The sequence below is a fragment of the Oncorhynchus tshawytscha genome, linkage group LG10 (assembly GCF_018296145.1).
Source record: "Oncorhynchus tshawytscha isolate Ot180627B linkage group LG10, Otsh_v2.0, whole genome shotgun sequence".
Lineage (NCBI taxonomy): Eukaryota > Metazoa > Chordata > Actinopteri > Salmoniformes > Salmonidae > Oncorhynchus > Oncorhynchus tshawytscha.
This window is the reverse complement of record NC_056438.1, coordinates 41419686-41445722: the sequence shown is the minus strand read 5'-3', so window position 1 is coordinate 41445722 and position 26037 is coordinate 41419686. Positions and strand designations below refer to the sequence as shown.

The window sequence follows — 26037 nt, the reverse complement described above, 5'->3', positions numbered from 1 at the left end:
TACGGTCAGCCATTGTTGCCATTAATGCTAGTTCGACCACCAGAGGGGATCTTGGAGGGCGTCTTCATGAAGCGTGTTGGTGCTTGCTTACTTACTTTTCCAAATAATCCAACAGAGGTCCATGCAGGTCAGATGCTTTGATTGCTATACCCTATCCGAAAGAGCATATGCCAAGGTTTTTAATTAACCTAGTTTTGCCGAACACAAATTGTTTTACAGATGGTCTCTCTTTCAAAATACAATGTTTTCATAGAATAATCACAGCTACATGCCTACTGATTACAATCAGTAAATACAGATTTGGGGAAAATATCCTTTTTATTGTATTCTGTTATATTCCATCATGTTCATATTGTAACGGGCTGGGGAATATAAGCATGTGATGTCTGCTAAATGAACAAGTTCATTTCATTGACATTGCACAGCCACAGCCTCAGCTACTATAGCACAGATACATACATGCTATTCTGTTATTTTTAAATAAATTGTCTTAGTACCATTGTTTTATGACCTCCTTATACATTAAAAAAAAGGATTTCTTTGTGATTGTGTATATTAAATAATTTATTAGACTGGTGGCTATTGGTAGGCTACTCATCGAGTCCCATCTATTCTACTGTTAATATCCATATTGCGCAGTAGACCTTCATGGTGCTTGGAGGAAGAAATGCTCAGGAAGTTTTAGTGTTTTACTATATTTATCTCTATGTAGGCATACTGCTAGAGTGGAACATATAAATATTTCGGAAATGTCAGGGACAGGTGGGTTCAAGGTTTTTATTAAAATTAAGTTATTGAAATTACATGGAGCTGTAGGCCTAAGAGTCCTGTTTACTGTAGCTGTTTTAACATAACTTACTTATTGGCATAAAGGCCTACTACAATATACAGTATATCAATCAAATCATTAATTTGGGCACGTCGTTGCACAGCACACCAGTCATCCATGTCTTTAAATACAGTCAAGCATTTTAGTTACAAAATAAAATAATAAAGGGAGCTTTGAATAAACCGCAACGTCGGGTAAAGCGAATGAATTCACAAATGCATTTGACTGTTTGTATATTGGCTGTACGAGACTTTAAAACCTTTTTTGTTAGAACATACCATATGGGATCGATTATCCATTTGTTTGCAAATTATTATTGTATTTGTTTTGTTGTTTATACTGTTAGAAATTCTGCTTAATTAAATAGATTAATATTGGTGATTATATGGTGTTTCAAGAAAAACAGAAATGCATTTTACAGTAGCCTATGTAGGCCTCATGGTTTCCGTTAGGAAAATATGGTGCTGTACACCGTGACCGGTTGGGAGTAGGCCTAGGCTACTAAGCGACAGAGTGAAGAGCAAAACCATCCTAACATTTCCACAGCCTAATTGTAGGCTAACCAATATCCAAATGGAGATGTAGTGAAAATAAAAATCGGATTGATTTATCAAGACCAGTCCCCATGCTTGTCTCAAAGCAGCACCAACCGGTGCTGAAATAGTTGACCACACACTGGTAGGCTATTGCTTCAAATCCTATTATAACAATTGGATGACTTTGGGTATTTCAGTCAGCAACAATTTGTTGCTTTCAATTGCATTAGCCTATTTTATTCAAATATTTCCATCATTCAGTGATATTTATTCCCATAGTAATTAGGTTAATATAGGTTCATTAAATAATCAAAAGGAAAAATTGGATTATTTATTAGCGGATTTACTAGTGGATATAAGAATTTTAGGCATATCATGTGAGTTAGGCCTCATTCCAATTGATTGTCAAAAGCGCAAGAGATACTGTTGCATGACAAACAGGTGCTGTTAGATTACAATATTATTTTTCTGCCCATTTGGAAAAGTGTAAACAACACTAAATAACTGAAATAATACCAGAGTGTTCTAATGAGAAAAAAAATGTAAAGCCTTTAATACAGAATAGCAACAAATAAAAACAGATGTACTTGTGAAATTGCTTTATCCAACATTTTGAAGTTGCATGAGGCTTGGTGATCACAGATTCACTAGGATATTAAAAACAAACACTCAAATAGGCAACAGATGCAGGAACAGAAACATAGGGCTGAGTGACTCACTCATTCCTGGCTTTTGTTCAAAATAAGTTATATTATAATGTAGGGTTAAAGACACATTCTTTCTGATTGTCTTTAGCATATGCAGTCTCTCTCCTCTTGCTTACAGCTCATTTAGTTTGAATTATGTGGATTATAATACATTTATATATTTGTAGGGATGCTTTTTCTGTTAGGGCAAATCAGGTTTGTGATATTGAGTTAGACATATAAAACTTTAGATGACTTAAACCTTGAATACATTGCACCTTTGCCCTTTTTGGCCATTAGGCTACACTCAACTCTGACTGACCGCAGCATCTATTGGTAGTCTAAACTGTGGCACAAATTGGGGGATTTTTCACCCCTAGCCGAGCTATTAGACTATTAGCCTAATTTCATCTGTCAAACAGGTAGGAATACCTTTCATTTCTTAAATAGAAGGAAATATGCTCCAACACAAAGCCAACTTGCTGTTAGTAAAGTCTAATTAAAATGAAGATGGTTGAAATGAATTATGCCTACCTGAATTTGCCTACTTTTAGTATATATGAGCTGTCCTTTTCCGATAGATTGTGCTGCGGCTGCTGCTTCAAGTTACTTAAATCTGGCTTATTGTGAGGGCAATAACTCTGATAAATACATGAATGGGCAAGAAACATATTGTCTTTAATAAATTCAATTATAGTAGTAGGCAGCTATCAAAGTTGAACACCGGTCCACCTTCTCATCTTCACACACCCCTTCTCAAATTGAACAGAACATAGGCTAGTACATGAGCAAGATGGTATATTTTTTGGACTAGGCCTAATAAAAAAAAAATGAAATCAGAATAAACGTTTGACTCTGCTCCTGGTTAAGCAGCACACAAAACAAGTATTTGATCAGCAAGAACAGAGAAGGCCGGGGGCTAAGGGGGGCTAAGGGTTGGTGTGTAATGCAACCTATTTTTATTTACACCTTCCCAGCAGCTATCTTAGAAACTTGGCGCTATGCTTCTCTGAGCATGTACTTCATACCCTATGGATCATTTGATCGAGACCACACTAAACAATTGATATTACGCGCCCAGTGGAGAATCAGAGCTGAGGGGCGGCATCGGGCACACATCGATATATAGCCTAATAAGCAACTAATACTAACACTGACAAATTTGGACATTTTATCAATTCAATTACATGACCCCCCCCCTGGACTAGATTTAAATACTAAACCTTCCCCTTGACTGAAATTGAAAAAGCAGGACCCTCCCCCATTTTCCTCCAGGTAGTCATTCTGTAAATTCCTATCTGTCCCTTAGTATTGTGGCGTAACTACAATGTTGTTCATCCTCAGTTCTCCTATCACAGCCACTAAACTATGTAACTGTTGTAAGTCACCATTGGCCTCATGGTGAAATCCCAAGTGGTTTCCTTCCTCTCCGGCTACTGAGTAAGGAAGGATGCCCGTATCTTTGTATTGACTGGGTGTATTGATAAACCATCCAAAGTGTCATTTATATATCTTCACCATGCTCAAAGGGATAATCAAATGTCTTTTTTCCCTTCTCCATCTATCAATAGGAGCCCTTCTTTGCAAGGCATTGCAAAACCTCCCTGGAATCTGTGTTTGAAATTCACTGCTCGACTGAGGGACCTTATGGGGTACAGAGGTACAGAGATTTCAGGGAGGTACACTACATGACCAAAAGTATGTGGACACCTGCTCGTCGAATATCTCATTCCAAATTCACGGGCATTAATATGGAGGAGTTGGTCCCCCTTTTGCTGCTATAACAGCCTCCACTCTTCTGGGAAGGCATTCCACCAGATGTTGGAACATTGCTGCGGGGCCTTGCTTCCATTCAGCCACAAGAACATTAGTGAGGTTGGACGATTAGGCCTGGCTCGCAGTCAGTGTTCCAAATCATCCCATAAGTGTTCAAATGGGGTTGTCAGGGTTCTGTGCAGACGAGTCAAGTTCTTCCACACAGATCTCGACAAACCATTTCTGTATTGTCCTTGCTTTGTGCACGGGGGCATTGTAATGCTGAAACAAGAAAGGGCCTTCCCCAAACTGTTGCCACAAATGTGGAAGCACAGAATCATCAATAATGTCATTGTATGCTGTAGTATTAAGATTTCCCTCCACTGGAACTAAGGGGCCTAGCCCAAACCATGAAAAACAGCTCCAGACCATTATTCCTCCTCCACCAAACTTTACAGTTGGGCACTATGCATTTGGGTAAGTAGCCAAACCCAGATTTGTCCATCGGACTGCCAGATGGTGAAACATGATTCATCACTTCAGAGAACACGTTTCCACTGCTCCAGAGTCCAATGGCGGCGAGCTTTACACGACTCCAGCCGGCGCTTGGCATTGCGCATGGTGATCTCAGTCTTGTGTGAAGCTGGTTGGTCATGGAAACCCATTTCATGACGCTCCCTACGAACAGTGCTTCTGCTGATGTTGCTTCCAGAGGCAGTTTGGAACTTGGTAGTGAGTGTTTCAACCGAGCACAGAATTATTTTTAGGCGCTATGCGCTTCAGCGGAACCGTTCTGTGAGCTTGAGTCCATGCAGCTAATTTTTACTCCTAAACGTATTAAGGCTTGCCATGACAAAGGGGTCGGATACTTATTGAGTAAAGACATTTTCAGCTTTACATTTTGAATACATTTGTAAAAAAAAAAAAAAAAAATAGAATTACACTTTGACATTATGGTGTATTGTGTGTAGGCCAGTTACAAAAAAAATATTCATGTCATACATTTTAAATTCAGGCTGTAACACAATGTGGAAAAAGTCAATGGCGTGTGAATACTTTCTGAAGGCACGTTCTGAAGGCAGATTGGGATTGGTGTCCGAAATGACACCTTCTTCCCTATATAATGCCCTACTTTTGGGGATGGGGTGCCATTTCAGACGCAGTCATACTTTCATCAATTGATCAAGAGCACAGCAATAGTATATTCAATTTAGGTGTTTATTGCAACTTAACCCACAGACTTGCCTTTAGGAGTGGTATTCCTGGAGCTTACCTTAAGACTGTGCCAATGACATGGGTTGGGGGCAAAGATGTACTGTATTAGTGTCGCTCGCAATTGTACACTCTACACCTGATTTATGGCTAGCCCCAGACAGAGAACCTCTTGGTATGGTATGTCAATAAATGTCCCCTCTCTCTCTCTCTCTCTCTCTCTTTGACCCGCTTGCTGTATATCTCTCTCGTTCCTTTCCACCCACTCTCTTTTTTTCATCCACTCTCTCTATCTCCTACTTTCTCTCTCTCTTTTCCATCCTCCTCTCTTACTCTCTCTCTCTCATTCTCTTTCTTTCTAGTCTATACCTAGGGAACCCAATTTAAAACTATTGAGGACATAGTAGCTGAGGAATGCTATTCTTACATTGTGTTCTGTATTTAGAATTTCTTCTACATTGCATTGATCGCTGTTTGGTTTCAGATTGTATTTGATTGTTGTCTTACTGTGATTAATTCAACCCTGTGAATTAAACCCTGGTCTCAATGGATATTCCCTGAATAAAAAAAAAAGAACAAATATTTTTCTGAATGTAATTCCAGAGTGTAATCTTTTAAATCAGCTTTGATGGATACTTGATTGGTTGAGAGTGTTGATTTAGATTGATTGGTTAGAAAGTTTTGCCCATTGTTGCAAAAAGTTAAGGTGTGTGTGTGTGTCTGCGGACCACATCTCAGTACTTGAATACACTGCCCTGCTGTGGTTTATTTACATCATAAAAGTCCAAAGTCCCTATAGCCAAGCCTTTGATTTGGCATCACAGAACAAAATTACAAACGCAGCACAAACAAATACTGCAAAAAAATCCTACATTTCTTATTTATTTCTACTTTTTTGTATACCTTTTCTTGTGTTCTTCATTACTCATTCTAGTTTTTGTAATATAACAGTAGTGGTTTCCTCCCCCCTTTGATTGTGTGTATTAGGCCATGTTCTTTCCTGTGTTCGTTTGTTATTGAAAATCAAATCAACTGATTACTGATTAAAAAATAAATAATCTGAGGCTGGAGCCTTTGGTACTACTCACCATCTTGACCCCGTCTGCTGTGGTTCCCCCCTCTGCCCTGCCGGCTGACCCGTCAGAGCTGACCCTGGGCAGGCTGAGGGAGGACTTCATGCCCAGCCGAAAGCCCAGGCTAGTGTTGTTGTTGGAGGAAAAGTTGGGCTTGAGGTCTCCCCCCTGGTTCTGCGGCTGCTGGTTGACCATCATGGGCCTGACCGTGGCCGTGTTGGCCTGCCGCCTCTCCTCGCATATCCCACTGCTGCCACCAGTCGGCACATTTTCCGCTTCCCTGAAGAAGCGGTCGTAGCGGTCCAGGTAAGGCGGCCTCTCGGGCAGGAGGTAGTAGTGCGTGTTGCTGATTTTGCGGCCGTCACGGACGATGGGCAGGATGCAGGGCCCCTTGGCCAGGTCCTTACCCTGGGCTTGTGCTTGGATGACCTTGGGTGCGGCATATTTGGGGTCCAAGGCAAAGCTATGTGTGGTGGGCATGAGTTTCCCCGGGGACGTGGAGAGGTAGGATCCGTATGTGGGCGGAGGAGGGGCACTGGGGAAAACCATTGTCCTTTGCTGGGGGGAGCCCACCTGTTGGCCCATGGGACTGGGGGTGCGCGAGCCCGGCTGTGACACGGGGTCCCGCGGGGGGATCTGAGGGGGGCGGTCCTGAACTTCCTCAGAAGCTGGAGTCAGGGACAGGGAGAGGTCACCGGACCAGCGGGTGTAGTCCCCCCGTTTGACAGGGCGAGGCGGGATGGGTACGCGTGGAGGGACCTGGGGCTTGTCCTCAGAGAAGAACAAGATGATCTGGCGGTGGACGTCCATTGACTGGAGGCCGGAGATTGGGGACAGCAACGGGGGCTGGGGACCTCCTCCCGTGGGCACATTGAGCCTCCTCATGCACTCCTGCTGGAGCTCCTGAAAGATCTCAGCTGACTGAGAGAAGGATGTGGAGGCCAGGCCCTGCTTAGAGGGCAGGAAAAGGTTGTCCTCCAGGGGTTTGTCAGCTGCACTGGCCATGGCCTTCTCCTCACCAGCCGGCAAGGTCTCTGTGGGGCTGTGGCTCACACCCATCCCCCCCTGCTGCTGATTCAGGCAGTTGATGGAGCTCACCTCCATGTCCTCCTCGTCCTGTGCCACGTCATCGTACGCAGGAGGTGGAGGTAAGGGCCGGGCATCCCAGTCCACCACTGGCGTGGGGTGTAAGGGGCGGGGCAGCGAGCGCCACGGGCTCTGGGTAGGAGTACGATCCAGAATAAACTCTGCGTCCAGGGCCAGCTTGGCCAACGAGGGCACCTGGAGCTCCACCACTGGGGAGGGGGAGGATGCGGCCGGGGGAACCTCCTCTCCAAAGTCGATGAGTGACACATCACTGGGGGTGTGGCCTGATCCCATAGTACGGCCCCCCTGTTTTGAGGCGGAGACACATGTGGCGGGTTTCAGCTTGAGGCCTTTGATGGAGCCCGCTTTCAGTAGCGACAGCCCCTTGAGGCCTGAGGCGGTCAGCTCCTCGTCCTCAGTCACCGAGTCATAGCACGGCTCTTGAAAAACAAACAGACAAATACAACTTAAAGACTTTGGCAACTGATGACTTTGGCAACTTTACAATACTTCTACGCCGTAACTGCTCATTACTCATGTAGCACTGTAGTCCATCCACAATGCCCCAACGGTCTACCTTGAGTGATCAACCTTAAGCCTGCCTTTGATGCAATATTTATTTATGTACATATTGAATGACTCTGTAGTTGTCCCTGAAATGAAAAGGTAATAATCCTCAGTGTGTCTATTTGTAATGTGTGGATATAAATAAATTGTTTCCATTTCATACATTGTACATGAACGGAAACAAACAACATCTTACAGAGAAGATTAGAATATTTTTGGTGATGGAATCATACACAAACGTTAAAAACAACCATAACATTTATTTTAAGCCAGGCTGCAATACACAACAAGTTGGTCCACACACGCTTAATTCCTCAACTCTCTGGTTAGGTGTTAACCACTCAATGCACAGAAACCCAGACTGCACACCTGTTAGTGAGAGAGGTGGAGAAACAACAAGGTTAGGGAGGAAGAAGAGAAATGGAGTAACTGGGAAGAGAAGGAAAGAGAAAAAGGGAGGGATGGGGAGAAGAGGGAGAGAGAGAGATGAGAGGAGCAATTGCACACAGTGTACCTTTGAAGACTGGAGCTAGGAGATAACAGAGAGGGCAGGAGCAATGGGTGAGCTGGAGCGAGACACTACACTTACTCTTGACAAGCACCAACGGCTGGGGGGGACGAGTAGGTGCCTCCTCTGAAAATGCCACCACCAGAGAGGGAAGGAGAGGGGTACAGGAGAGAGCGATAGAGGGAGATCACAAAAGTGTGTGAAAGAGAAAAAGAGAGGGCGGGAGAATGGAATAAATAAAGTACAACCACGGAGATGGACAAACAAATAAAAAGCAAAAAGGGACGAGTACAAGTCAGATTGGACTCATTGTGTAAACAGTCAAGTTCAGAACAGCTCAACCAAAAAATATCAACCCCAAAAAAGATAAACCACGAAGAAAAACATGCCATTGTGACGATAATTGCTTGAGTCACCAACAAAAATTTAGCATGGTAGGTTGTTTAGGAATGGGCCACTCACTTTTTGCTCGTCCTGGTAGCTGAGTAGGCCGGGCAGCATTGAGGTCCAACCCCAAGACATCTGGTGGGTCCATGGGGTTCCCTAGGTACAGACTAGAAAGAGAGAGGGGATGAGAGCGAGAGAGCAAAAGAGGAGGAGGGAAAGAGAGAAAGTGGGTGATGGAGAGAGAGGATGAGAGAGATAGCGGATGAGAGCAAGAGAAGGGGTAGAAAGGAAAGAAAGAGAGATGCAGCAAGCGAGTCAGAGAGAGAGAGGGGACATTTATTGACTTACCATACCAAGAGGTTCTCTACCCGGGGCTAGCCATAAATCAGGTGTACAGAGGCTCGCCCCAGGTTTCAGATCTGCTTATCCAACCCTGGGCCATGTTCAGTTGTCGAACGTTGCAGATAGAAATTTCATGAATAGACAGTAATATGAACAATAGTCTACTGTCCTCTAGTGGTAAAAAAACAACTCTACTTTTTTTTGCTAAGGCTGTGGGTCCTGCAAGTATAACAAACAATTACAAAAAAAATTGCACTGTAAGCGGCACATATCGCTACAAGTAGATAGAAGCACAAGTTCTGAGGATATGTCTTACTCGTCGATGCGGTCCGGGAAGCCCCAGCAGCGGTGTGGGTCTGTGTCTCCATGGCCTGTGTGGATGAAGCTGTGTTTGAGGGGTCTGCTGATGTCATGGGCCGACAGGCCTGCAACCGAGGTCACCACGTTCCTGGGGAACTGGCCCAACTTCAGCGTGCGCTTGTTCTGGCCCCGCCACCAGTAGTTCTCCGCTCTGAGAAAGAGAGGGAGGTGGGTCGACGTACAGGTGAATGTGAGAAAACATTCAGGTACAGACAGACACACACAGGTGGGTGCAGATATATAGGCATGGCACGCACGCATCCACCACAAGCAGGCATATAAACATATAGACATAAAAATAGGCAATAACAAACTATAACAAAACGGTTCTCCCCACTCGTTTTGGTAAAAAGCTGAGGGATGGGGCTGGGGAAACGTAACCACTCTCGGATTAATAGGGAGCTATGGATGCAAGGACTGACCATCCATGATATCACAGTTATAGTTTTAACCATGTTTTGAGGCTATATAGTGTTTGTTTACATTTACTTTGTTTACAAACATGGGAGATAAAAGCTTATATTTTGGGTTCTGATGGGGTACGACTGTTGAACTAAAAATGTATGAAAAAAAAGTATGTAGCAACTGCTGTTTGCCCCTTTAATGTTCTGTATTATGTAATGTGTTATGCTTTGTGTGGACCCCAGGAAAAGCAGTTGCTACTTCAGCAACAGCTGATGGTGATCCTAATAAAATATTAATATTATACACACAGGCAGGTTGGATAAGCAGTTGTGGAACCTGGTGTGAACCACTGTACACCTGATTTATGGCTAGACTCGGGTAGAGAACCTCTTGGTAAGGTAAGTCAATAAATGTCCCCTCTCTCTCTTTCCTTTCTACCCCCTCTATTGATCTCTTCCACTATCCCTCTCATCCTTTCTCTTCTACTATCTCCCACTTTCTCTCTCTCCCCCTTTCTCTCCCTCTTTCCCTCCTCCTCTCTTTCTAGCCTGTACCTAGGGAACTCCATGGACCCACCAGATGTCTTGGGGTTGGACCTCAATGCTGCCCGGCCTACTCCGCTACCAGGAGAGCTAAAAGTGAGTGTCCCATTCCTAAACAACCTACTATGCTAAAGTATTGTCTTTTGTGGTTTATATTTTTTGTGGTTGAGCTCCCTCTTATTCTGTCTTTTCTAAACTTGACTGTTTACACAATGAGTCCAATCTGACTTTTGCTTTTTATTTGTTTGTCCGTCTCCGTGGTTGTACCTTATTTATTTCATTCTCTCGCTCTCTTCTTCTTCTCTTTCACACACACATACACCCAATAACACAGACACACTCCCAAAGGCATGCAAGAAGTTGCAGACACATGCACATACACAAGCATGCATAGAAAAACACAATGACAGAATATTGATTTACAGTTCATTAGTTGATCACACATACCTGCCCTCGATGATGGTGATCACGTCATTGACCTGAATCTGAAGCTTGTCGGACTCTTCAAAGTCCTGCAGCGCGCACATGTCTGTTGGCATGGTCTGGAATGGAATGGACACACACATACATACGCACACAAACACCAAGTTTGAGTACGTTTAACTAACACTACACCCAAACATTGGGGCACAAGGCATCAAAATGTAGTCATTTGGGCCCAAAATCTACATTGAGTTTTTCCCCCAAAAAACTTCCATTGACATCAGTTCAGCACGAACATCAAGTTAGGATTCCTCAGTTGGTAATGCCCATACAGTAGAAGATTCACTAGGTGGGGCTATAGGTCCATTTAACACATGAAGGTTTGTATTCAATCTCAAACGTAAACATTGAAAATAGACTCGCAGACGACTAACACTGGTTTAACACTGGTTTAACACTGATGTACCTCCCACACGGCAGGGTAGCCTAGTGGTTAGAGCGTTGTACTAGTAACCGAAAGGTTGCAAGTTCAAATCCCTGAGCTGACAAGGTACAAATCGGTTGTTCTGCCACTGAACAGGCAGTTCAATGTTCCTAGGCTGCCATTGAAAATAATAATTTTCTGACTTGCCTAGTTAAATTTTTTTTAAAACAACACACACACACACACACACACACACACACACACAGGGAAGTGGGTACCTCGAGCAGGAACTCCCTGAGGGCGATAAAGGTGGGCCTGTCATCAGGTTTCTGGGCCCAGCACTGCAGCATGACGTTGTAGATGTCCTGGGGACAGTCCTCTGGCTTGGGTAGACGCTCACCCTCCTTGTCAATCTTGTGTAAGATCTGAAACACATACACAAAATACTTAAATTGAACCCACAATGAACCATTGACATAAAACCCTAAAATATTAGTATTTTTTATTTTGTGTGTGTGTATGCGTGTACCTGGCTGCCATTGAGGCCCAGCCAGGGCTCCTGTCCATGGGTATACATCTCCCACAGCGTCACCCCGAACATCCAGGTGTCTGTGGCGTGGGAGAATGTCCGCGCCTTCAGGCTCTCCGGGGCACACCTGGAGGTGGAGGACACACACAGCAAACACACACAGCAAACACACCTTAAGAAGGTGATGAGAAAGTGGAAAAAACACACACACTATGCATAGCCACATCAGGGGCTTATTCCCCAGGGCACAATGTTGTAGAATGTTCAGATAAAAAAGACTTAACTTAGAACAAACATGTCTCATGCATGTAAAATAACAGAAACATGTCCGCTCTATTCGTGGCATTCTATCTGCAACGTCAGACAACGTTTGCCTACTGAATACACCGACACACAAATACACGCCAACCTTTCCTCCTCCGGTGGCAACACACACACTCCCTTTCCCACTGCACTCTCCCCCTCAACCACCACCCCCTTTCCCCATCCCACTCACCACGCGAACGGCACCTTGCGGTGTTCCTGCATGACGTAGTGTTCGTGGTTGTTGGGCAGCGCCCGCATCAGACCGAAGTCGCCGATCTTTACCCTCTGGGCCGACGCCAGCAGGATGTTGCGGGCGGCCAGGTCACGGTGGATGAAGCGCCGCTGCTCTAGGTAGGCCATGCCGCACGCCACCTGCACGGCGTACTGGCACAGCATGTGGATGAGGATGGGGCCTTGTGGCCGAACGCAGCACAGGCGCTCCAGGAGGGAGCCAAGCGGGGCTAGTTCGGTCACCTGGAGAAGGAGGGTGTGTTGTTAGTGCTGGGCTGGAACAAAACTGTAATGTCTGTGAGCTCCCAAGAGTTTAGCGCAGTGTTTCCCAAATCTCTTCTCGAGTACCTCCAGGTATTTGATTTATTCCTGAGCTAACACACAAAATTCAACTAATGAAGGGCTTGTTGACTGATTGAATCTGCTACCAGTCTGGCAATACGCAAAATAAGTAGAACAGCTGGTGGTACTTTAAGAGAGGTTTGGGAAACCCTGCTTTACAGGGAGTGGTGCTGAGGAGAGCGCCGGGGGAGGGGTAAGGAGGTGACAACAATAACATTATTGGTCGACTCCAAATCAATACAAAATAATACTGAGGAAGTACTGGGAGGTAATGACGCAGAGATGAAAAGAACAGAGTGTCATCAGCCCTTATTTTTGGCCTTTTGTCTCAATTGCTCTGTCGGGTGTGGACCGGAGGCCTTGAGATTCTGCCCTTGATATTATTTAAAGGGTTCACACAGTTTGTAAACTTGACATTGTCTGCACTTATGAACAGTATAGGTTTTGAGTGTAAGCTGGTGGTGCTGCTATTTAGGCATGTACACAAGCATGTACAAAAAGCAAAACAAAGAAAAGCAAAGCAGCTGGAAAGATATCGCCCTGTGTCAGCTGTCATGGGTGAAGAAGGTGCATTTTGTATCCATGATCCTTTGCAAATGTAATCTGATTTGGGGACTCAAATTAAGTATTTAACATGTGTTGTGTGTGCCCGTCCATACCATCTTCATGGGATGTGTGAGCACCACTCCGTACAGCCTGATGAGGTTCTGGTGGTCCAGGGAGTGCATGGCATTGACCTCGCAGATGAAGTCGTCCAACGCCTCCGGCTGGCTCAGCATGTCTGTCTTCAGACACTTGACCGCTACAGTCAACTGGAGAGAAAGATGGGAGACCATGTTAGCAAAATGCGAAATCAAAATCCAAAGGGAAAGCTATTGATAGCCAGTTGCACTTACTAACAGTCTGGAGGCCGCAGAACAGTCTTAAACAAGGAGACAATAGAGCACCAAGTTGCACTTCCTGAACAAGATAATTTTTTACTTTATTGTTTGTTGTACAAGTTGGCCTGCCCTACACACTAATCTAAATGCTGATAAGGACAACGGAAACTTGCTGAAATTATGAGGTAAATTATTCTAAATTATGCAGTAGGATAAAAAAGACGGGAATGGAGGTCCTACTACAGCATAACATAGTAGATCAGCTGATCTTATTCCCATTAGATTGGTGGTTAGCCACTGGACTAGATGTTCTATGGCCCTCAAATTCAAATCTGGACCTCAAAGCCAGTTCTACTGCTTATTTTCATTTTCCCCCTCAAAATCAGGGAGTGATTGAGACCTGGGTCACCATGTAGGTGCAATTAATTATCAGATAGAACAGAAAATAAGCAGGCTCCGGACCTCAGAGGGTAAGATTTGAATACCCCTGTTCTTAAATGTTTTGTAAACTATTCCCTTGGATACCGTTCTGTTGTGACACTGCACCTGGATTTACTATTTCCATCTGGCCATGTTGTGGTCACTGCTAGAGAGTGTTTGGACAAGATTCTCTCTTCATCACTCCCTTGCTCCTTCCCTCTCTCAAGGTCAAATCTATAGGGGTTATAAGGGTTTGACCAGAACAGATGTTGAAGGGAGGGTGTTTTGGTCATTTTTTCACACGCTGTCACGGTTTGAACTTTGAACCCACTGATACTTTGTTTCCCAGGGTGATCGTGAGAGACTTTTATATCCTATTCCCTCTCTTCCTCTGTCTTTCTATCCTGATCCCTACTACTGTATACCTCAAGCGTTCCAGAAGTGTTCCAGAAGCATGTGTGTTATTAGGTGTGTCTAGATGGGACCCTGTTTTCTAAACGGGGGCCTATAGGGGTACGATACAGACCAATACCTCTCCCACTACCAGCCTTTCCAACACACATACACACACAAACAGTATAGTACCCAAACACTACACTCCCACACCTCAGTCCCTCTCACCACTTTCCCGGCGGGCGTGAACCACTCGCCCCTCTTGACCACCCCGAAGGAGCCGTCGCCGAGCTTCTCGAAGAGAGCAAGGTCCTTCTCACTGATCAGACAGGTGAGGGCCTGGTGCTGGGGGGGCTGGGACAGGGACTGAGGACCCCCCTCAACAGCTGGGGGTGGCGTGGGGGACAGCTTGCGGAAGGAGGAGGTGGGCGCCGCCTGCTGGATGTCCCCGCCATCCGGACGCTTCCCACTGAACACCTGGAGAAAGAGAAGAGAGAGAAAGAGAGTGTCAATACAACATGAACAAAAATATGTGCTCCACTCTTAATGAATTCTGTAAATGAGTCTTTGGGTGCTCTAGTCCAGGAGTTATCCTCCACAGGATCAGTGTCCCAAAATCGGGACAGTTGCTGCTCAATATGCGATATGTAACTAGAATGTTGTTGTAAACAACAGCCAACTTTCCAGGATAGACATGTCTTATATTGTCAGAAAGCTTAAAATTACTGTTCATCTAACAGCAGTGTCCAATTTTCAGTCGCTATTACAGCGAAGAAATACCATGCCATTGTTTGAAGATAATGCACAACAAAACATTTATCAAGGCAACTGGTTCGATACATTCACCTCTGACAGTAAATAATCTACTTATATTCAGTAATCTTGCTCTGATTTGTCATCCTGAGGGTCCCAGAGATATGTAGCATAGATTTGTTTGATAAAATAAATTTCTATATCCTAACCCGATCCATGTTGTATAAAGCGTTTTGAGTGAATTCCAACTCTTCCAACAAAATGAAATCTAAAAATTGGCAAAACGTTGTTTAACCCGGTTATGTTCGGTTTCTGTGCAATCCTCAGACACTCTAGAAGGCAACCAAACTTGTTTAATCATTCTACATTACGTATTGGCTACACAACACTTCAAATTAGCCCATGAAGGTCAGCCATTATTACGCACCAATTAGTCGAGCGGTGTTCACTTGATTGACAGTGTTCACTTGGTCCAATGACCACCTATCGTTTTGAAACATAGCTAGCTAGATAGCCAATGATCTGGGCTTTCCAGAAGTATGTGAACACCCTTTGTACGACAAACATCCATCATGCTAGAGCTGTGCGCGACAGTTTCATTTTCATGTGAAAGCAAACAGGACGCACGGTAGTTTACAAATCAAATCAAATTTTATTTGTCACATACACATGGTTAGCAGATGTTAATGCGAGTGTAGCGAAATGCTTGTGCTTCTAGTTCCGACAATGCAGTAATAACCAACAAGTAATCTAACTAACAATTCCAAAACTACTGTCTTATACACAGTGTAAGGGGATAAGGAATATGTACATAAGGATATATGAATTAGTGATGGTACAGAGCAGCATAGGCAAGATACAGTAGATGGTACATTATGCAGCTGTTCGTTCTCTTCTACAAACTTTTCTCAAAACCGAAAAAGTTCAAAATGGCTACTAATAGTGGAAAAGCTCGATCAAAGTCAAAATATACACATTTGGATGAGATTATTGTAGAAACTTGTCGTGAGAGCGACAAAAACAATGAATGGATGAGAACGAATGAGTGAGCACAGTTTTGATTCCAGTGCGGAATAAATGTTTTTGGAAGGAAAAGGTCCACTTTTAGATCAGCAAGTAAAATAACTTTTTGCTTCTCATGCTAATCCAGTTAATTTAATGGTTGCATATTCATTTGAGATATTTTTCATTATTGTGCAATATCCCTGATCTTCTCCACCCATTTTTTTCCATATTGCATCAACAGTTGTTTTTTAATCATATCTCTGTCTCCCTTAATTTGGTTTTCATACAGATGTTCACAGTCAGACTGTTGTCCAGGCTCCCCCTATGGATAGATCCAAAACTTCACTAGCTATTCTGGCAGTTGGCATATCCAACAGTCTATTTCAACGTCTCACCATACACGCCTTCCATCTCACCTCACAGGATTCCCAGCCCATGTCCACTGTTATTGCAAGTATAGGTGCAAACTTGTGGACACCTAAAAAGTAACTTACTGCTCTGCATGAACATGTTTGTTTTTAAAATACCTCTTGGCACCCCACACTCGTGCTGAATAGTCCAGAACGGGACACACGCATGTCTGATAAAGTTTGGAATACGCAGCCTAACCTATATCTTTGAGTCTTTGTTTTTCCTATAACTCCCCCAAGAGCTCTTCTTGCTGAGTCGGCCAGGGCAGATGGTCCGTATAGGAAGGTAATATGTTCATCAATAAAAATACCCAAATATTTATAAATGCTATCTTCACCAAAACAAAACTGAAAATACTTCTCTTAGGAGCTGGTTTTCTAAAAATGCATCATCTGTGTTTTTGTCTGTTAATCATGAGTCTCCATCTTTTACAACAATTGACTGCACATAATAACATGTTCTGCAGGTCTTGTTCAGGGTCTGCCATCAAAATAATATAATCAGCATATAAAAGAAAACTTAGCATTTCATCATCATATCTTACTCCAATATTTAACTGTTTAATTTATTTTGCCAAATCATTTATAAACAAAGCAAACTAAATCGGTGATAAGGCGTCTCCTTGTTTTACACCCGAGGGTGTGGGAAACCAATTTGTACAATAATTCATTAACACGCACACAAGCAACTGGTACTTTGTAAAGAGACTGGATTGTTTGATAACATTTCTCATCAACCCATCTTTAACAAACTATAGGCTAAAAGATCCCTATTTACAAAATCAAAAGCTTTCTGGAAATCAATGAAACATGCAAAATAGGCTTCTCTTCATGTAATCTATTACTAATTACAGGCTCTGGATTTACGAAAACCATTTTGGTCTTCCACTAGAATGTTTTGGTGTAATGAAATTGTAATTAGCCTATTGTTGAGGATGGATAAATATAATTGATAAACTGTACTTAATAAACTTATGCCACTATAGTTCAGTGGCACTCTCGGATCATTTTTTGAAGATTTGGGAATGGGATTCACTATAAACTTATACCAAGTGGATGGCAGTATACTGTACTCAAAACATATTTGGAGCAAATTATATAGGGCGTCAATTAATTTAGGGGATTTTAAAAACTCATCAATATCAATATCAAATGATTTCCCATTTTTTGCAGGGTCAATCACCTTCTTAAATTCTGCCACAGACAGCTCCTCATTTAAGTATGGGTTACATATATAAGAGGGTTCTAACATTGTATTTTCCTGTTTAGTCCTCAGGGAACAAATGTCTTTATAAAATTAATCCTCAAAATATGCCACATTTTCGTTACATGAGAACAAACTAGCACACCCCTTCTCCCACTCCTTAAGTACCTGTGTAAAATCAGAAATCAGAACTCTTCCCTGACTTCCATTGGAATTTTCTTATGTCGTTTTGGTCCTAACTTATTTATTTGGCTCCAAAACGGTTGAGGATTTCTTGTCTGTAATTCCTCAAGGTGTAATAGCTGCCCTCCCTGATATCTCCATTTAAATAGGCACAGTCTTTTATCAAACACATGCTGTTTACTCTTAAAACTTCTTATGGCTAGGCTCGACAACATAGGCAGCGCGCGAAATTCAAAAATATTTTTTTAGAAATATGTAACTTTCACACATTAACAAGTGCAATACACCAAATGCAAGATACAATTATTGTTAAACTACCCATTGTGTCCGGTTTCAAAAAGGCTTTTCAGCGAAAGCACATTATATGATTATGTTAGGTCAGAGCCAAGTCACAAAAACACACAGAGCCATTTTTCCAGCCTAAGAGAGGAGTCACAAAAAGCAGAAATATAGATAAAAGGAGTCACTAACCTTTGATGATCTTCATCAGATGACACTCATAGGACATCATGTTACACAATACATGTATGTTTTGTTCGATAAAGTGCATATTTACAGTGCCTTGCGAAAGTATTCGGCCCCCTTGAACTTTGCGACATTTTGCCACATTTCAGGCTTCAAACATAAAGATATAAAACTGTATTTTTTGTGAAGAATCAACAACAAGTGGGACACAATCATGAAGTGGAACGACATTTATTGGATATTTCAAACTTTTTTAACAAATCAAAAACTGAAAAATTGGGCCCTTATGAGCCACTCCTTTACAGTAGAAGCCTCAAACAAGTTTCTAAAGACTGTCGACATCTAGTGGAATCCATAGGAAGTGCAATTTGACCCCATAGACACTGTGTTTTTGATAGGCCAAGCTTCGAAAAACAACAAACCTCAGATTTCCTACTTCCTGATTGGATTTTTCTCAGGTTTTCGCCTGTCATATGAGTTGTGTTATACTCACAGACATCATTCAAACAGTTTAAGAAACTTCAGAGTGTTTTCTATCCAAATAAATAATATGCATATATTAGCAACTGGGGCTGAGTAGCAGGCAGTTTACTCTGGGCATGTTTTTCATCCAAATGTGAAAATGCTGCCCCCTATCCCAAACAGTTTAACAAATGACTATGGAAGGAGGACGCATCTTTACCCCATGTGGACTGTTCAGGTGGCAAATAGCATGAAAACACAACAAAACAAAAATCTGACTCCCTATGTTCAAAGCTCAAACCAATAATTCCTTCTATGGCTTTATCGATAATTAAAATTTTATATGCTTTATATGCATATCAGACTTTATACATATTCCCACTCCCCCAGAGTCCCTGCGGCCTTTCCCATGAGTGTGTCTGTTATGTCCATACCATACATACCCTTCAATATCAATAGTTTCTTGCCGACGCAAATGCGTTTAATTTATTGAGATAATGTCTCGGTTTAAGGATTTTAGTATTATTATTTGTAATTTATTGTTCAATGAAGTCCATCCGTTAACATTCCAATGTTCTATTGAAATCAAATCTCGTTTGGGATGGGAAGCCCTTCAGTATGTCTGTCCACCCCATGTCCTTGTCCGCGTTGTCCTTCTGGTTGATCTCGTTTCATGACCCGTCTGCTTCCCATGACAAAATAGTCCTTTCCTCCTGGTATTTCTCTCAGCAGCGTCTTGAAGTTCAGTTCTATAAGGTGATCGATGTGGGACTTGGCTGATCGAAGGAAGACTTTGTTATAATCAGGATGGTCTCGCAGCTTTAGTTTTTTCTGTAACAGAGCCACTTTCTCCTCCACAGACCGACACTCCACCTTCACAACCCAGAGACCTTTACCTTTCTCCCTCATCCTCTCAACTGCAATCACCTCTGTTTCGCAGCCTAGGCCTACTGATATCAACTGGTTCACTTTAGAGATTAGGTCCTCGTTTTCATCAGCTGGCAGTCCTGCCACTATGATAGACACGTCTTGGTCTAACTTTGTTATTTTCGCAGCGCCTATTCTCCCAAATTCTAGGAATTCTACACGGGACTCCAGATTAGTGGTCGACCAATTATGATTTTTCAACGCCGATACCGATTATCGGAGGACCAAAAAAGCCGATACCGATTTAATCGTCCGATTTTAAAAAAAAACATTTATTTGTAACAATATTTTATTTTATTTTTTATTTTACCTTTATTTAACCAGGCAAGTCAGTTAAGAACAAATTCTTATTTTCAATGACGGCCTAGGAACAGTGGGTTAACTGCCTGTACAGGGACAGATTTGTACCTTGTCAGCTCGGGGGTTTGAACTTGCAACCTTCCGGTTACTAGTCCAATGCTCTAACCACTTGGCTACCCTGCCGCCCCAATACTGAATGAACACTTATTTTAACTTAATATAATACATCAATAAAATCAAACATTTTCAATTTGGTTTAAATAATGCAAAAACAAAGTGTTGGAGAAGAAAGTTTTAAAAAAGTGCAATATGTGCCATGTAAAAAAGCTAACGTTTAAGTGCAATGTAATCAGGTGGTTAGAGCGTTGGACTAGTTAACTGTAAGGTTGCAGGATCTAATCCCCCGACCTGACAAGGTAAACATCTGTTATTCTGCCCCTGAACAAGGCCGTCATTGAAAATAAGAATGTGTTCTTAACGGACTTGCCTAGTTAAATAAAGGTGTCAAAAAATATATTTATTTATTTATTTTTCAATTGGCCAAATCGGTGATCAAAAATACCGATTTCCGATTGTTATGAAAACTTGAAATCGGCCCTAATTGATCGGCCATTCCAATTAATCGGTCGACCTCTACTCCAGACGTCCAACTTCAAGAGGTATGTGGTCTTGTAGCTGCTTGTTATTATTCTCGAGTCAGGAAAGTTGTATGATCATCATGAATGGCTTTCTCCAAAGATGCACGTAAGCTTTCAACTTTACTATTCATTCCTTTTTCAATACTCAGCTTAATTTTGTCCCTATTTTTCCCCCGATTTTTGTACATAGACTCCTTATCTCTGTCTTGAGATTAGCCATGCTATTGGCACTTTCTTTCTTTGATAAATTCAGCTCCATACTTTTCTCACAACTGCATAGAGTCCATATGTTTTTAACCGTTAAGTGTTTCTGTTATTGCTGTTCAAGGTAACGTTAGATAGCCAGCTAAATGTAATGCAAGTATGTCTACTGACTGTCTTTCACCCTCACGGGATTCAGACCTCCATTTATGATTCGATCTCTATGTTTTAAACTTTGAAAACATTTAATTAAAAAAAGTTTTAAATAGTTTGGTCCCATAAAGAAGCAGCAGCGTTTTTCACTATGTGCACCTGTTAATTGAAATGCATTCCAGGTGACTATCTCATGAAGAGCTTGTTGAGAATGCCAAAGCTGTCATCAAGTGTGCAAAGCTGTCATAAAGGCAAAGGGTGGCTACTATGAAGAATATCATTGTTTAACACTTTATTGGTTACTACATGATCCCATATGTGTTATTTCATAGTGTTGATGTCTTTGATATTATTCTACAATGTAGAAAATAGTAAAAATAAAGAAAATCTCTTGAATGAGTAGGTGTCCAAACTTTTGACTGGTACTGTATATGTTTATAGGTATGTGCTGTGTATTTGATGTATTGATGCAGGGCTCACCCCCTGATAAAATAAAGGTTAACTTCTTGACGCTACCCATCCCTGTCGCAGGATCATTTGTCAGCAACCGCTGAATAGCATAGCGCCAGAGTCAAATAATATTACTAAAAAATATTCATATTCATGAAATCACAAGTGCAATATTGCAAAACACAGTTTAGCCTTTTGTTAATCCACCTGTCATCTCAGATTTCGAAATTATGCTTTACAGCGAAAGCAATCCTAGTGTTTGTGTAAGTTTATTGATAGCCTAACATAGCATTATGTACACTTAGAGTCAGGAAGCTTGGTCATGAAAATCAGAAAAGCAATCAAATTAACTGTTTACCTTTGATGATCTTCGGATGTTTTCACTCACGAGACTCCCAGTTACACAACAAATGTTCCTTTTATTCCATAAAGATTATTTTTATACCCCAAAAACCTGTTTGTTTGTCGCGTTAGGTTCAGAAATCCACAGGAAAGAGTGGTCACGACAACGCAGACGGAAATTCCAAATAGTCTCCATAATGTCCAGAGAAACATGTCAAAAGTTTTTTATAATCATTCCTCAGGTTGTTTTTAAAATATATATTCGATAATATATCAACCAAGTGTGTAGGTTTTTCAATTACACCGGGTGGAACAATGGCTGTAGCGCAAAACTCACTCAGAGCCCCCACCGATCAACTTGATCTTTCACGCTCATTTTTCAAAATAAAAGCCTGAAACTATGTCTAAAGACTGTTGACACCTTAGGGAAGCCATAGAAAAAGGAATATGGTTGATATCCCTTTAAATGGAGGATAGGCATGCATAGGAAAAGAAGGGTTTCAAAATAAGAGGCACTTCCTGATTGGATTTTCCTCAGGTTTTCGCCTGCAATATCAGTTCTGTTACACTCACAGACAATATTTTTACAGTTTTGAAAACTTTAGAGTGTTTTCTATCCTAATCCGACAATTATATGCATATTCTAGTTTCTGGGGCTGAGAAATAGGCAGTTTCAAATTGGTACGTTCTTTAGCCAAAAACACTGCCCCCTACACGCAAAAGGTTAAATAAAATAAGTAATAGTAAACTTGAGTTCTAACTGAATTATAAAAAATCTTCAATAGTGGTAGAGACTGACTCAGATGACCTCTGGGAGCCAACTCCAAAGAGACCACATTCAAGTCCTCCATCCCCCACTCTTTCAAACATAGGAACTGGTTCCTCCAGTCTGATCCCTGCTGCTGTCTCTGGCTCCACACCCACCCCACCCAGCCATCTAGAGGTGTGAAGAGACCAACCCAGAAGTGGAGGAGGACCAGTGCAACAGCAGTGACTATCACCAAAAGAGAGGACTGTTGGCACACTGTGCTAAAGGATGCCGTGGAGCCATTTCTACCAACATTTTGACCTAAAAGGCAGCCAGGACCTCAGCTGGACATGACTGGAAAGTACAGCCCCCTTCCTTCATCTTTTCCAGATGTTTTTATCCTTGTCAGTTCTTGGTTCGCTGGTGTCTAACACCAACAAGTATGGGGCTAAGAAGCAAGTAGGCAAGAAAGAGGCATGGAAGCCCATTTTCATCCAATTACTACACTGTCACATCTCACTGGTCATTTACATGGGGCTTGTGAAGTTGAAAAACCTGAAGGACTACTGGAGAAGCTGAAGACTACCAACTGCCTTTCCCCACCACTGTCATGTCTTCTAACAGGTTTCTGACTATTTCATGGGCACTTCATATCAGTGACTCACAAGCTGACAGTGACAATGAGAAGAAGAGATGCACAGCCAGCTTTGATAGGCTCTGCAAAATCAAACCTCTCTACTCCAGCATTGTTGAGGCCTGCAAGACCCATTTTCAGCCCGCCCAGAACCTGTCCATAGATGAGGATGGTAGTCTTAAAGGCTAGAATTGGTCTGAAACAATATATGCGAACAAGCCAACAATATGGGGTTACAAACTGTTTGTTTTGGCCGAATTCTGTGTGCCTACACTTGGAATGTCCTTGTTTACGATGGGAAATTCATCTCAGCCATGGGTAATGGACTTAGTTATGATTCCATTATGGAAATATTGGATTTTTACACTGCTGGGGATGGGCTACAAACTGTTCGTGGACAACTTTTACACAAGCCCTAATCTGATTTAGCAGTGCTGGCCATCTTTTCCATACAAGTGAGAATAATTTGTTGTTCACCACTAAGATATACACTCACCAGCCAGAGTTCCCGAAAATTGATGGCTCCTACAGACAGTGAGTCTGTAGCCGTGGCTTGCTATATAAAGCAGGCAGACATGCATTGAGGCATTTAGTTATTGGTCGATTGAACGTTAGAATAGGCAAAATGAGTGACCTAAGCAACTTTGAGTGTGGTATGATCGTCAGTGCCTGGCGCACCGGATCCATTATCTCAGAAACAGCTGCCCTCCTGGGCTTTTCAAGTGCAACAGTGTCTATCTAGCATTTACAGGGAATGGAGCAACAAACAAAAAACATCCAGTCAGTGGCAGTCCAGTGGGTGAAAACAGATTGTGAGAGAGGTCGAAGGAGAATGGCAAGAATCGTGCAAGCTAACAGGAGGGACACAGTAAAACAGTGACGTGCAGAATGGAATCTCGGAACACACAACTCGTCGATCCTTGTCACAGACGGGCTATTGCAGCAGACGGGTTCCACTCCTATCAGATAAAAACAAGAAGGGGCTCCAGTGGGCCGACACTGGACAACTGAGAAGTGGAAAAATATTTTCTGGAACATGACAGCAAGTTCAGTTTACCTGAGTGGCCTGTGCAGTCCCCAGACCTCAACCCAATAGAGTATCTATGGGATGAGATGGAATGGGCTGTTCGTAGCGTAAATGTACTGCTGTCCAATCTACAGCAATTAGCTGAGGCCATCGCATCAGCATGGACCATCGTTTCCGACACCTTGTAGAATGCCCTGATGAAATCTGGCTGTTCTGGAGGAAAAGGGGGGTCCGGCCTGGTACTAGATGTACCTAGTGTATATCCATATGGAACAGTCACAAAAGACAAGAGCAGGTTTAACTTTAGTGGACAGCCAAGGTATTACTTTATTTGTATTTTATTATTAAAGCAGGGAGTCCCATTGAGAACAACTTATTTTTTTCCAAGGCAGCCCTGCACTTTGACCTTTGACCATCCAGTGCCGACAGCGATGGCCGCCTCGCTTCGCGTTCTTAGGAAACAATGCAGTATTTAGTTTTTTTATGTATTATTTCTTAGACTGTTACCCCAGGAAATCTTAAGTCTTATTACATACAGCTGGGAGGAACTATTGGATATAAGTCAACTTACCAACATTACAACCAGGAATACGACTTTCCCGAAGCGGATCCTCTGTTTGGTCCACCACCCAGGACAATGGATCAGATCCCAGAAGGCGACCCCAAAACAATGGCACCGCAGAAGGGGCAGACGGAGTGGTCTTCTGCTCAGGCTCCGTAGACGGACACATCGCCCACCGCTCCCAAGTATACTACTCGCCAATGTCCAGTCTCTTGACAACAAGGTAGACGAAAACCGAGCAATGGTTGACTTCTAGAGAAACATCAGAGATTGTAACATTCTCTGTTTCAGGAAAACATGGCACGCTCAGGATAAGTTGTCAGTGTCTGTACAGCCACCTGGTTTCTCCACGCATCGCGCTGACTGAAACAAACATCTCTCTGGTAAGAAGAAGGGCGGGGTGTATGCCTTATGATTAACGAGACATGGTGTGATCATAACAACATACAGGAACTCAAGTATTTTTGTTCACCTGACCTAGAATTCCATACAATCAAATGCCGACCGCATTATCTACCAAGAGAATTCTCTTCGATTATAATCACAGTCGTGTATATCCTCCCCCAAGCAGACACCTCGACGGCCCTGAAAGAACTTCATTGGACTCTAAGTAAAGTGGAAACCACATATCCTGAGGCTGCATTTATTGTAGTTGGGGATTTTAACAAGGCTAATCTGAAAACAAGGCTCCCTAAATTTTTATCAGCATATCGAAAGCGCGACCCGAGATGGAAAAATTCTGGATCATTGTTACTCTAACTTCCACGACGCATACAAAGCCCTCCATCGCCCTCCTTCGGCAAATATGACCACGACTCCATTTTGTTGCTCCCAGCCTATAGACAGAAACTAAAACAGGAAACACCCATGTTCAGCCCTCTCCTGTACTCCCTGTTCACCCATGACTGCGTGGTCATGCACGCCTCCAACTCAATCATCAAGTTTGCAGACGAAACGACAGTCATAGGCTTGATTAACAACAACGACTAGACGGCCTACAGGCAGGAGGTGATGGCCCTCGGAGTGTGGTGTCAGGAAAATAACCTCACACTCAACGTCAACAAAACAAAGGAGATGATCGTGGACTTCAGGAAACAGCAGAGGGAGCAGCCCCCTATCCACATCGATGTGACAGTAGTGGAGAAGGTGGAAAGTTTTAAGTCCCTCGGCGTACACATCACAAACAAACTGAAATGGTCCACCCACACAGACAGCGTGGTGAAGAAGATGCAACAGCGCCTCTTCAACCTCAGGAGGATGAAGAAATTTGGCTAGTCACCGAAACCAAGAGCATCCTGTCGGGCTGTATCACCGCCTGGTACAGCAACTGCTCCGC

The 26037-nt window shown here is 42.7% G+C and overlaps 1 protein-coding gene across 8 annotated transcripts in view; it reads right to left on the bottom strand.

The window, feature by feature from the left end:
* Positions 1-26037, bottom strand: part of tnk2b (tyrosine kinase, non-receptor, 2b) — a 116754-nt gene that overhangs the window by 6533 nt on the left and 84184 nt on the right. For 3 of the 8 annotated variants that reach the window (XM_024435201.2, XM_024435199.2, XM_024435198.2), the window contains exons 4-13: positions 14451-14714; positions 13203-13355; positions 12161-12444; positions 11665-11791; positions 11414-11560; positions 10736-10830; positions 9298-9492; positions 8715-8806; positions 8259-8378; positions 6107-7617 (exon numbers count right to left, since the gene is read on the bottom strand). In XM_024435201.2, the coding sequence (XP_024290969.1) occupies positions 6107-7617; positions 8259-8378; positions 8715-8806; positions 9298-9492; positions 10736-10830; positions 11414-11560; positions 11665-11791; positions 12161-12444; positions 13203-13355; positions 14451-14714 (2988 nt within the window). The remainder of the gene's footprint in view (positions 1-6106; positions 7618-8258; positions 8379-8714; positions 8807-9297; positions 9493-10735; positions 10831-11413; positions 11561-11664; positions 11792-12160; positions 12445-13202; positions 13356-14450; positions 14715-26037) is intronic. The other 5 variants (XM_024435202.2, XM_024435200.2, XM_024435203.2 and 2 more) reach the window with 5 other exon arrangements.